Source organism: Hemitrygon akajei, chromosome 10, assembly GCF_048418815.1.
Source record: "Hemitrygon akajei chromosome 10, sHemAka1.3, whole genome shotgun sequence".
Classification (NCBI taxonomy): Eukaryota; Metazoa; Chordata; class Chondrichthyes; order Myliobatiformes; family Dasyatidae; genus Hemitrygon; species Hemitrygon akajei.
In genome coordinates this window covers 111,180,058-111,193,252 of record NC_133133.1, presented here as the reverse complement: position 1 = coordinate 111,193,252, position 13,195 = coordinate 111,180,058, and the positions used below count along the sequence as shown (strand labels likewise).

The following is a 13,195-nucleotide window of genomic DNA, read 5'->3' as shown; positions in this document are numbered from 1 at the left end:
ACACTAACAGACTTCCCCAGTGGACAGGTTTTCAAGATGAAAAAAAAATCTCCTCTAAAGCAATTTCCAACCACACATTAATCGATTTACATTTGGGCTCATCTTACTGTATATCGTGAAAACCAAGTGATTTTTTTTCATTCTTTTTCAATCAACCAATTGTCGCAGCATGCCACGGCAAAGGGTATGAAGAGATGTCAGTCTGAGTTTGAGGAGCAGCAGGCAAGTTGTCGTTGTTTGTATGTGGGATAGAAACTGAGGATGAATAATTTGGTTTGAAATAATTTTTTAAAATTAGAAAATCTGAGGGAGCAGAGTGATATTGTCAGTCAGGGCAATGGGAAATCAGACTCCCAAGCAGGCAATAACGGGGCAGAAGGAACAATGCCCTAAAGACATTAACTTGGAATTTGAAATTCAATGGAACTTGGAAGCAGAATTTTTGACATTTGACCTACTCAAAGAACTAAAGTAATTTTTCCCCTTTTGAGTTTTGCCTCAGATCACATTACAGTCCAAAATTTAGTATGTATGAAGGAAACAAGCAAATTTCAATGCTGAACATCCATAGGCCTTTTTTTAAAAACGGAATGTTCATTTAACAATTAAACAAAACATGAAAGAGTGGCATCAGCTGATGTTCTGTAAGCAGTGAACAGACTGATCTTGGAGAACTGAGAAGGAACTGAACAGTGAGGTAGTGCAAAGGTTTTTGTAAGAGTTCAAAGTATGGACCATCAGAGGCACAAGAGAGCACAGAAACTAGGAGAGAAGTGTTAGATCAGCAAGCAAGCAGGGAATTATATGGAGTACTCCAAAATGAAGCAAGGCTGAAAGGGTAAGCAGTAGCGTAGGAATCAAATATGGGTGAAAGCAATGATTAGATTAGTTGCAACAAAATTCCTTATTCATATGAAACTGGTAGATTAAAGAGTATACATGGTACTAATACATACAACAAGCAGAAACCAGCAAAATGGTGCAAACTGAAGAAATGCAAAAAAAAATTTAAGTGACTATAATAGAATAACCAAGAGAGGTTGAATTAAGATTTCAAAAATGTGATAGCACCTCTGGGAAGCAGGTGTGAAAGAGGTGACTGGTTCAGAAGTCTGATAGCCATGGGGATGTAACCATTTCTAAGTCTGGATATCTGGACTTTCAACTCCTGCATCTTTTCCCAGAAGGTAGAAGAAACAAAAGAGAAAGACCAGGGTCACAGGCATCCTTGACAATACCGGTCGACTTCCTGAAGCCGCACACCATGAAGATGGAGTAGATGGAGGGAACTGACGAGCCTGTTATGGACTGGGCTATGTTTATCATCAATGAAGCCCACAATTAAAAATTACAAATTTCAGAGCTGTGATCTGTGAAGCATGGGACTCAGGTGTGAGATTGCTGCTCAGTTGGGACACTTGGGTAAAGGTGTCAGCTGATTCTCTTGGCCTGTGAAGCTACGTAGAAGTGTAAGAATTCATTTATTTTCTAATACCTTCCACAATACAGTATGCCATGTTGCGTGCTGGAGCAATGTCCCATGCGCACCCACTGTGGAAAACAAGGTCTGTCCCCCACTCTTTCGCACAGCTGGCCGGAGATCCACACACAGCTCTCCCAGCTTGGAGTAAAGGCACAGCCAGAGGCAGTCAAATGGTGGAGCAGGATGGAACGGCCGATGTAAAGGAACTCCCTTTTCCTTGGCCTGTTTCTGCAGCATAGCTTCTTCCTTCTCAAGTTCTTTCTCAATGGTTTCACCTCGCTGGAAAAAGTAGTCTGAAATGTTCCACTGAAAGGAGAAGTAACAAATGTTGGAAAAATAATAAGATTATTAAATAAGGATTAGTGGTCATAGTAAATAAGTACTGTTTCCTCTTTAAATATAGATTGTAACATCAAAAGAGAACACATAACAGAATCAGAATTATTATCATTGGCATATGTCGTGAAATACCACATTTTGCGGCAGCAGTATATTGCAATATACAATAAAACTACAGGTGAAAATAAGAAAAAAATCTACATACACACAAATTCGATAGAGATAGAGGCGGGAAGCACTAGAGAGACATTCTGTAATGATTAATAAACCAATTGCTTGGAATCAAATGACCTTGCTTGATGTCTCAGGGCTGGGTGTATATGCACCCACAACATCCCTGCCCCAGCAGTCCTTCTCTGTCACCTGCCCCACACCCCTCCTGCAGCGCTCCATCCTCGCTATTCCCAATATCCTTTACTCCCGCCAGATTTACAAACTCGCTCTCTGCTCCACGTTGACAAATACAGTACTGTGCAAAAGTCTTTGGTACGCTAGCTGCAGTATAGATATATGCATGGTACTATAGGAAACGACATCAGTAAAACTGGAAGCTAACCACTGCAGGCCAGAAGTATAAAACCTTACCAGATCAACAGCTTCTGTTTACATGAACTGAAAATAAGATAAGACATAGGAGCAGAATTAGGCCACATGGCCCATCGAGTCATGGCTGATCCTTTTTTTTCCCTCCTCCTCAACCCCAGGTCCCAGCCTTCTCCTCATAACCTTTGATGCCATGTCCAAACAAGAACCTATCAATCTCTGCCTTAAATACATCCAAAGACCTGGCCTGCACAGCTGAATGTGGCAACAAGTTCATCACCCTTTGGCTAACAAAATTTCTCTGCATCTCTGTTTTGAAAGAGCATCCCTCTATCCTGAGGCTGTGACTTCTTATCCTAGACTCTCCCACCATGGAAAACATCCTTTCCGCATCTACTCTGTCCAGGTCTTTCAACATTTGAAAGTTTTCAATGAGATCCCCCCTCATTCTTCTGAATTCCAGCAAGTAAAGACCCAGAGCCATCAAATGTTCCTCATATGATAACCCTTTCATTCTTGGAACCTCCTCTGGACACTTTCCAATGCCAGCACATCTTTTCTAAGATGAGGGGCCCAAAACTGTTCACAATACTCAAGGTGAGGCCTCACCCGTGCCTTATAAAGCCTCAGCATCACATCCTTGCTCTTGTATTCTAGACCTCTTGAAATGAATGCTAATATGGCATTTGCCTTCCTCACCACTGACTCAACCTGCAAGTTAACCTTCAGGGTGTTCTGCACAAGTACTCCCAAGTCCCTCTGTATCCCAGATTCCTGAATTTTCTCCCCATTAAGAAAATAGTCCACACATTTATTTCTACTACCAAAGTGCATGACCATGCATTTTCCAACATTGTATTTTATTTGCCACTTTCTTACCCATTCACCTAATCTGTCTAAATCTTTCTGCATCCTCAACACTACCTGCCCCTCCACCAATCAAAAAATAAATTCAAAATCCTCAGACAGTTTCAATGAAAATGACTGAATACCAAACAATACTCATTAAACCAGACATTCATCGGATCTCACTATTCTAATGCACTGGAAAGGAATGATAACATTTCTGCATAAAGGGAAGTGGCAACTCTAAGGCTTATTAGCATCATTAACAGATTCTTGTCTCTATGACTCCTGCATTAAATATCAATTGCTTCAGCATTCATGAATGTGATGAGATTTACTGCCAGGGATTGGAATAACTTATTACCTTCAATCAAAATCAGGTAAAATTAATCCTAACCTACCACTTAATCATAGTAGATCTTCTTAGTAGAGAAATGTTGGTTGTTCCATATCATTAGCCACCTTAACAAATCCTGTACGAACACTCAATGGTGGTTTTATTTTGTAGACTTGCACTGTACACCCACTTCAAAGAGCTGGTGTTCAGTTGAGGCTCAGATGCCACTTTGACTACACTATATTCAATACATTTGACCTACCTTTAAAACAATGGCAACAAAAATGTTCAATGATGCCACAAAGAATGAATTATTTAGATTCTTACCAGCAGACCTATTGACGTCAAACTAATATTCAGCTCCTGATTTTGAAGCCCAAAACTTCCAGCTACATCGACGACTATCTGAAGGCAGGTGCTGGGCATTGTGGGAAGAAAGTCTGTCACCACCAACTGTAAACACTGAAATGCAGTGCGAATTAGAGATTCCCTACAAAAAGAAAGAAAACTTTTCTTTACCAAAGGGTAATTTTATTCTGAGATTGGCGGGGAGGAAGAATTGTTTGCAGAATATTACATGACAATGAAAATACAGATTACAACCTGCTGTTATTAAATTGGTACTGTAATTACATCTCTCTACAGGCAGAGCTCATGCTGTGAATTAGAAAGCATTATATCAGTCTCACACTCTGCGAAAGTTAGGCTTCAGAAGTAAAACGAGGAGTAATTTCAAATCAATGAGATTTTCAACAATGTGTATTTATATAATGTTTTTAATTCAGTAAAACATTCTGAGGTGCTTCACAAAATAATAGGTCAGGTGACCAAACTGTAGATTCTTTTTAAATAAAAACTACATAATGGAAAAGCGTAAAATATTACTTTCAATATTAATTATCTGCTAAACTCACATGGACTAGAATAGCAATCACATTATTCAAAAGATGGTAGATTTTATCTAATGTGTTCATAAAATTAATTATAATTTTTTTAACAAGAACGGAAAAATGCATGTTATTTTTGAGGCACACATACTGTAGTTTAAATAATAGTTGTAAGCAATAGCTACAGAAAAGACCTATGGACTTCTATCATAAATACAGCTACAATACCTGTGCACTTTAGTTGTCCAACTTTGAAAAGACAGTGACTAAAATACAAATTTGGATGGTCTGGAATAGTACGTAGGCCACAGTCAAGACACATGGAAGCAAAGTAACAATGGAAAAAGTTTTCTCACCCTTGGTCATTTCGAATTGCTCCGATGACACCCAGCACCAGTGGCCAGCCGGGTCCCAGGCTATCACCTTCATTCTGCAGGATCTGGAGTACACACTCCAATTGTTTCTGTCGGATGTCAGACTGTGCAATATTGGACAGCTCCTTCAGTGGATTCAACAGTAACAACTGCAGCCTCTGTCCAATTGAGAGGAAACAAAGCTAACAAACCATCAACTAATTGGACTCCGTCAGGGAATCCAGTTTCTCAAGCAAACTAGAGACAGAAGACAGGATTATTTATTTTTTTTATTTAGCGATACAGCACGGAGTAGGCCCTTCCAGCCCTTCAATTCATACTGACCCAGCAAACCCCGACAAACCCGATTAACCCTAGTCTAATTACTGGACAATATACAACCACCAATTACTCTACCCAGTACATCTTTGAACCATGGGAGGAAACCAGAGGACCCAGAGAAAACTTACGCATTCCACCGAGAGGATGTACTCCTTACAGAATGGCACTGGAATTGAACTCTGAGCTCTAGAACGTCCCGAGCTGTAACAGCATCGTGCTAACAGTTACACTACCATGGCGCCCAATCTTTGGGCACAGTCATCAATAATGAGAAGCCTGTAATTTCTCAAACTCATCTTCAATCACAAAGTAAAGGATAAGTTCAGTATATTGTCATCTGAAGGTAGCACAGGTACTCATCAGATGCACAGCTCCTTTTACAATCATGTTTCCTCTGGTATCTCAGTCAGAGACAGTACAGATAAAAACAGCTAGCACATTTGTTAAATGGACAATTGCAGGCAACCCATCACCCATGATTCCTGAACTTCCCTTGCCTGCCACTCTGACCCAAGTCTGTGGCATCCTGTATTGAGGAGCAGCACCTCATTTTGTAGATTCTGGGCTCAATATTGAATTCTACAGCTTCAGCTAACTTGGTTTCTTGGTCTGTATTCGTTGTCCATCTGTGACATTAGCTCAGCTAGTTCTTCTTGCCTCTCTGCTAACCTGATATTATGGAATGAGACAGGGCAGGTGAAATAAGTTTGTATAGGGGAACACTTGGCATCTAGTGACCACAATACCATTAGTTTCAAAGTAAATATGCAAAAAAATATATTTGGTCTGCGGATTGAGAGTCTAAATTGGAGAAAGGCCAATTTTAATGGTATCAGAATGATCTGGCTAGTGTGGATTGGGACAAGCTGTTTTCTGGCAAAGATGTAAAACTGAAATTTTGAGTACAAAGCTTGCATGTGCCTGTCAGAATAAAAGGTAAAGATAACAAGTGTAGGGAACCTTAGTTTTCAAGGGATATTGAGACCCTGATTAAAAGAAAAAAGGGAGATGCATAGGAGCTGCATAGCAGGTACAGGCAAGCAGGAACCAATGAGGTGTTTATGAGTACAAGAAATGAAAGAGAAGATATCAGGAATGTTAAAAGAAGGCATGAAGTTGCTTGAGCAGACAAGGTGAAGGAGAATCCTAAGGGATTCTACAGGAATGTTAAGAGCAAAAGGATTGCTAAGGACAAAACTTGTTATCTGAATGGAGCCAAAACATATGCATTCCCTGCACCCTTATTTACTTGGAAGACAGATACAGAGACTATCAAAGTGAGACAAAGTGGTAGCAAATGCATGGACCCTGTACAGATTACAGAGGAGGTGGTTTCTGCTGCCCTGAGGCAAATCAGGGTGGATAAATTCCCAGAGCCTGACAAGGTGTTCCCTCAGACCCTACAGGAGGCAAGTGCAGATATTGCCAGGGTGCGAGCAAAGATACATAAAACATCCTTAGAGACAAGAGAGGTACTAGAGGATTGGAGGATAGCCAATGTTGTTCTGCTGTTTTCAAAAAGGCTCGAAACATAAAACCATGGACTTTAATGAGGCATTTGACAAGGTCCTGCATGGGAGGCTGGTCAAAAAGGTTCAGATGCTTGGCATTCAGGATGAGGTAATAAATTGGATTAGATACTGGCTTTGTGGGATAAGCTACATAGAGTAGTAGTAGAGGGTTGCCTCTCTGACTGAAGGCCTGTGACTAGTGGTGTGCCACAGGTATCAGTGCTGGGTTCTTTGCTGTTTGTCTTCTATATCAACAATCTAAATGATATTGTAGTTAAATGGATCAGGAAATTTGTGGATGACACCAAGACTGGGGTTGTAGTGGACAGTGAGGAAGACTATCATGGCCTGCAGAGAGATCTACATCAGCTGGACAAATGGCAGATGGAATTTAATGCAGACAATCCAAGGTTTTGCACTTTGATAAGACCAGCCTGGGAAGGTCTTACACAGAGAATAATATGACACTGAAGAGTGTGGTAGAAGAAAGGGATCTGGGAATACTGGTACATAATTCGTTGAAAGTGGCATCACAGGTAGGTAGGGTCATAAAGAAAAGCTTTTGCCACATTGACCTTCATAAATCAATGTACTGAGTATAGAAGATGGGATGTTATGTTGAAGTTGTATAAGACATTGGTGAGGCCTAATTTGGAGTACTATGTGCAGATTTGGTCACTTACTTAAAGGAAAGATGTAAACAAAATTGAAAGAGTATAGAGAACTGTGTTAGGGCCGTATTCTTTGGGACGTAGAAGACTGAGAGATTTGACAGAGGTATACAAAATTATGAGGGGATAGATAGGGTAAATGCAAGCAGGCTTTTTCCACTGAGGTTCAGCGGGACTACAACTAGATGCCAGGGCTTAAAGGTGAAAGGTGAAAAGTTTAAGGGGAACACAAGGGGAAACTTCTTTACTCAGGGGGCTGTGAGAGTGTGGAATGAGCTGCCAGCACAAGTGGTCCATGTCAGCTCAATTTCAATGTTTAAAAGAAGTTTAGATAGGTACATGAATAGTAGGGGTATGGAGAGCTATGGTCTAATGCAGGTCATTGGAAGTAGGCAGTTTAAATTGTTTTTGGCATGGACTAGATAGGCCAAAGGGCCTGTTTCTGTGCTGTACTTCTCTGTGGCGCTTGAGCCATCTGCATTTCATAACTCCCACTTTCGTCATTTTTTTTCACTATTTTTAAAATCTTTCTTAATGTAACTAACAGTAACTTTTTTGTGTTACACTATACTGCAGCTGCAAAACAAATTTCATGACATGTCAGTGATTATAAACCTGACATTCATTCTAACTGCTCCCATTCACGCAATGACCAGATCAATTTGTTTACTGCTTCTTCCCCAGTTTTACCCAATCACAAACATCTGCCTTGCCTCCCCTCCCTGCAGCTTACGAGCTCTCGTTTTCTCCTTTTCAGTTCTGACAAAGAGTCTCCAACCTGAGAGGTTAACTCTGCATCTCTTCCCACAGATGCAGCCTGGCCTGCTTGAGTATCTCCAGCACTCTCTGGCTTTGGTTCTAGATCCCAGTCCACACTGTCTGTACTGACCAATCTGAACTAATCCCATTTGTCTGTACGTGGTCTATATATTGAACTGATTTAACTCCATTCCTTTGCTATATCCTCTGGCCTCATACTTATCTCTTTGCCAATGGAGAGTTTGTCTGCCTTTTGCTGTCCCCAACTGCATCATTTGCTATGACATTTCAGAACACAATTAACAGCTAATCACATCTGTCTATTTTTCTAACTGTTTTATTTATTTAAATTTAAATTTTTGAACTACTCTGGTGTAATTCAAACCACTTAATTTTTAGTCCAAACTTTTGGCAACTTGATCAGCAAGCGTCAAATAAAAGAAGAGAATGCAGGAAACACTCAGGAGGTTAAAGCTCTGGTGATAGGTTTCTGACCTGGAATAGTAACCGTTTCTCATTCCACAGAGGCGACCTGACCTGCTGAGGCAGTGAACAGTCAAACCTAACTAAACCACAAAAGTTGCAGTTTTGTAGCCAATGAAACAATGCAGCTATTAGGGCTGAACACAAAATTCATCATCTGCAATCCACCAAGGGTCCCTAAACTTCTTAGCTTTCCTAAGTACAAGAGATTCTGCAGATGCTGGAAATCCAGGGTAACACACATAAAATGCTAGAGTAACTCAGCAGGTCAGGCACCATTCATTTAAGTGAATAAACAATTGGTGCATTGAAATGAGACCCTTCATCAGGAATTGCAGTTTTGTTGGTGCATGAAATGATATGTCAGTAATGAGAATGGATTTCCTGCAAGGTTCATTTAAAGATCTGATTGGTATGCTTCCCTCCGTGAACAGAAACATCATGAGCACATACAAGATCCCTTTAAGCTAAAGGTGTGATGCATGCCTGAATGATTGAGTTAAAAAATTTCCTGTCTTTCGCACACTGAACCAACCTGGTTCTCTGATAGTGGAGGGTCATGTTTAAACGACAGTCCGGCTTTGATTAGAGCGGTGACTGCTTCTGCTCCCCACTCCCGCATCCTGGCATTTGGGTGCTGGCACACCTGCAATCCAAAATATTAAACCAATTTTAAATACAGAGTGACAAGAAATATTTTAGAAAACTGTGTAGTAACTTAAACAAGCATACGTTGGTACAAATACTTCTAAGGAACATATCAACAGATCACCTTCTGTGCACCCACCGCCAGTAGAAGCAGGAGTATGTTATTCAGCCCCTTGTGCTAATATGCCACTCAATATTAAGTTCAAAGTAGATTTATTATCGAAGTTCAACAGACACAAAATGCTGTTGGAACACAGCAGGCCAGGCAGAATCTATAAGGAGAAGCACTGTCGACGTTTTGGGCCAAGACCCTTCGTCAAAGTTCACATATGTCACCATATGCCACTTGGGATTCATTTTCTTGCAGGCATTCATGGTAGAACAAAGAAATACAATAGAACCACTGGAAAACTACACATCAAGGCTGCCAAACAGTAAGACCCTAACTTATCCTTTACCTCAACAATACTTCCTTGCATTAACTCCATCTCTCTTAGTTCCTTCACCATTGCAAATGTATTAATACTGGATTATCAATTTCCTCTCTGCATAACACAGTATTATCCTTTATCTCAAGCAAACCATTGCTAACAGAAGTCTTTCAGCACAATTTAAAATCTTAGTACCAGTGAACATCAAAAACCAAAAAAAGAACAAGAATTATCTTCAATATCTCCATGTGGCATAAGGATTCTCTTATACTAATTTAAATAATAACAGCACCCTCATAGTTTCAACATTTAAAATAGTACTTATCCCAGATGATAGGTTAATAATAAGCACTAGATCAATCGTTTGCTTGTTATGCGCTGCGTTGTATGACATGGGTGAACATGTTCTTTCCATGACATGATTATTGCTGGCAAATTTTCTACACAAGTGGTTTGCCATTGTCTTCTTCTGGGCAGTGCCATTAGAAGATGGGTGACCCCAGCCAGTATCAATACTCTTCAGAGATTGTCTGCTTGGTGTCAGTGGTCACATAATCAGCACTTGTAATCTACACCAGCTGTTCATACGGCCAACCACCTCGTGCTCCCATGGTTTCACGTGACCCTGATTTGGGGGGGTGTGGGGGGGAAAGAGGGCTAAGTAGGTGCTAGACCTTGCCCAAGGGTGACCTGCAGGCTAGCAGAGGGAAGGAGCGCCTTACACCTCCTCTGCTACAGGGGTATCTCCACCCTGTCACCCAACTAGATCAATATTTCAAGCAAAATCACAAACAGAAATATGTTGACTCATATGGAACTGATGCAAGATTCATTTGATGCATTTTAACACTAAGATGTTTAAATGCATTAGATTTTTAGGAGCACTTCAGGAGGACCTCACCTTTGCTCCTTAAAATAAGATTATCTATGTGATCTGTTGAACGACATTCTGACAAAAGTCTATAATGCATATTAAATAAAATGTCAAGCCAAAAGAAATGCTTCCAATTAACACTTGTTTTCGTATCAGCGGTCAGATATGATATACATTTAGTCTTTCTCATAGCAAATGTCAAGATACTAAAATAAAAATTATTGCATTAAATATTTTGAATTATAAAATTACTCAAATTAAAGAATTCACAATCATAATTTCTTATTTACTAGAAGGTTTATTAATTTTGCAGTGTTTCATCATAATAACAACACTTGATACTTTATTCCAGCTTAAATCCAAGGGAACCATCGCTGTTCTGGAGTAGTTGGCCCTTTGGACTATGTTCACCCAGTATGTTCAATGCAATTCTTCACAGCTCAGCTACACTGTATATACATGTAGCTGAGCGGTATTGTCAACCTGAAATTATTAACCAGCTCAGTTGAGGAAAAACACCAGAGACACGAAATTAAACTGTTAAATTAAATTAAACGAAATTAAATCTGAAACGGTTTTTATTCAGAGAGGAGTTCGCAGCCCCACGCACTTCGGGCGTAAGGTAGCCAACTCCCAATTTGTCGGTTTACAAAGGTCATACTTATACCCAAAAGCAGGGTACTACATTCGCAAATATGGTTACCAATTCAAATTCATCAATTGATTGGCTATTGCATAGCTAAGCACGCGAAATACTCGGAATAAGCATAAACGTAAGCGTAATACTCGGAATGGGTATGGACGCAAGCAAAACACTCAAAATAGGTATATAGCTCAAAATACTTTGCCAAACACATTGTCTTGTGGGCACAGGTTCCCTTTTCTTTGTGGTTGCCACATGCTATCTGGAATCTTATCTTAGCTACTTCCCCAATAACGTATCCTCCCCCTGGTCCTGTCTACATATTTTGCTACACTTACCCCTCGCCCACCCCTTCTACACGTACCCCTTACCCTCTTCACATTCTCAGTATGGCAGCAAATACATGAATTCTCAAACGCCAGGATAGGTGAAGTAAAATTGCAGCCAATCCCTGTCTGAAGAAAAACTGCTGAGTGAAGCTTCGAAGATATGCCAAGCATGGAGATCAGTTCCGAACAGGAAAGACTATGATGAAATCTGGCAGAGAACAGGAGAATTATCTTAAAGAGAAAACCCAGAATTAATTTGCAAACAGCACACCTTGGTTGCACTGTGGTTCAAATTTTGCAACATCTGTACTCAACCAGAAATTTTCATAGATCAGCAGGATTCTTATTATTTTATCACATCATCTTATTAAAACAACTTGAAGGAGATTTATTTCTGTCCGATTTAGAACCACTTGGTTCAGTGGTAGCCCCATCAGTCCTGAGATCACAAGAATGTAGGTGTGTACTCCAATCCAGAATATACATTAGTTCAAATTCAAGTTTAATTGTCATTTAGCCATACATGAACACCCACGAATACTGCCAAACGAAACAGCGTTACTCTGGGACCAAGGTACAAAACACCGTACCAACAGTCACACACAGCACAAGGCACATGTAAGATAGCAGGTACATATAGATATCAGTAAAATACAGTTACAAAAAAATATAGTCCAAGACCCTGAGTCATGAAGGTTGCAGCAGTCTGCAGTTGAACGTAACACAGCTCGTCTTCAGCTGAGTGAACACTGAGGAGCAGCACTGACTCCGACGCTTCGCTCCTGGCCAGCTGGAAACAGGCGACACTGCGTCCTCACTACGACCAGAGGTCTCACAGTGCCCCTGCCATCAGCCAATAAACCAGTGAACTGGTCTCGCAGTATTACTGGCTCTTGTGATCACCACACAAGTGACTAAGACGATCACTTGCTGTTAAGACTACACACCACCTTCGCGCACGACTCCTTTGACGCAGGCAGCAGCACAATCTGCACCAAGTCCAGCTGCTTCAGTTTCTCTGCCACAAGCAACCTGCTGATAGGGCAGACCCCAGTACTTTAAATTCTTAATGTACAGCAGCATCTTGCAGTCATAAAAAGTACTTTTATAAAAGACATTATCACCTCTGTTTGACCCCAATGAATGTGCTGCCATCTCACTGGAATAGGAAGGCATAAGTGAAAACTGTTCGGTATTGTGAAGAGGGTTCATGGTGAACAGAAAGTGAACACAACTTTCTTTCTGGACATGAAAGATTACAAGATGCTATTTCTCTTGATGTGTTGACCAACATTTAATACTCAACTATGGCCACTTAAAGAAATTACCAGGTAAAGTACATACCTACTGCTTATCAAATTTGATGTGCAGGCACTGACAGTGGCAATTTCCTTAAGACATTCAAATCAAACACACCTCAAAAATACTGCACAATTATAACGTTGTGATGGCTTGTAGAGGGAAAAGTAGCTGTTTAAATGCTAGTTTCTCATTGGCTTTAACAAAAATATTAATCCAGGTTTACTCCATATTTTGTCAATCTTGAAGCTGGTACAACTCAGGATGCTCACTTTCACTGTAGTCACATTTCAGTGTATCAGAGAAAGATTCAATCTCAATCAAATATACAATTAAATCTTCTCTACGATAATATTTCTGTGCTCCAGAGGGCTCTCTCAAATTTAACATCAGAATTCAACACAGAGTAAATTGCCC

At 40.3% G+C, this 13,195-nt stretch overlaps 1 protein-coding gene across 3 annotated transcripts in view; it reads right to left on the bottom strand.

Moving 5' to 3' along the window:
• mon2 (MON2 homolog, regulator of endosome-to-Golgi trafficking) overlaps positions 1 to 13,195 on the bottom strand; it is a 155,771-nt gene that overhangs the window by 39,729 nt on the left and 102,847 nt on the right. For all 3 annotated transcript variants that reach the window (XM_073058733.1, XM_073058734.1, XM_073058735.1), the window contains 4 exons: positions 9,090 to 9,200; positions 4,792 to 4,967; positions 3,876 to 4,038; positions 1,496 to 1,789 (listed from right to left, as the gene is read on the bottom strand). In XM_073058733.1, coding sequence (XP_072914834.1) covers positions 1,496 to 1,789; positions 3,876 to 4,038; positions 4,792 to 4,967; positions 9,090 to 9,200 — 744 coding nt within the window. The remainder of the gene's footprint in view (positions 1 to 1,495; positions 1,790 to 3,875; positions 4,039 to 4,791; positions 4,968 to 9,089; positions 9,201 to 13,195) is intronic.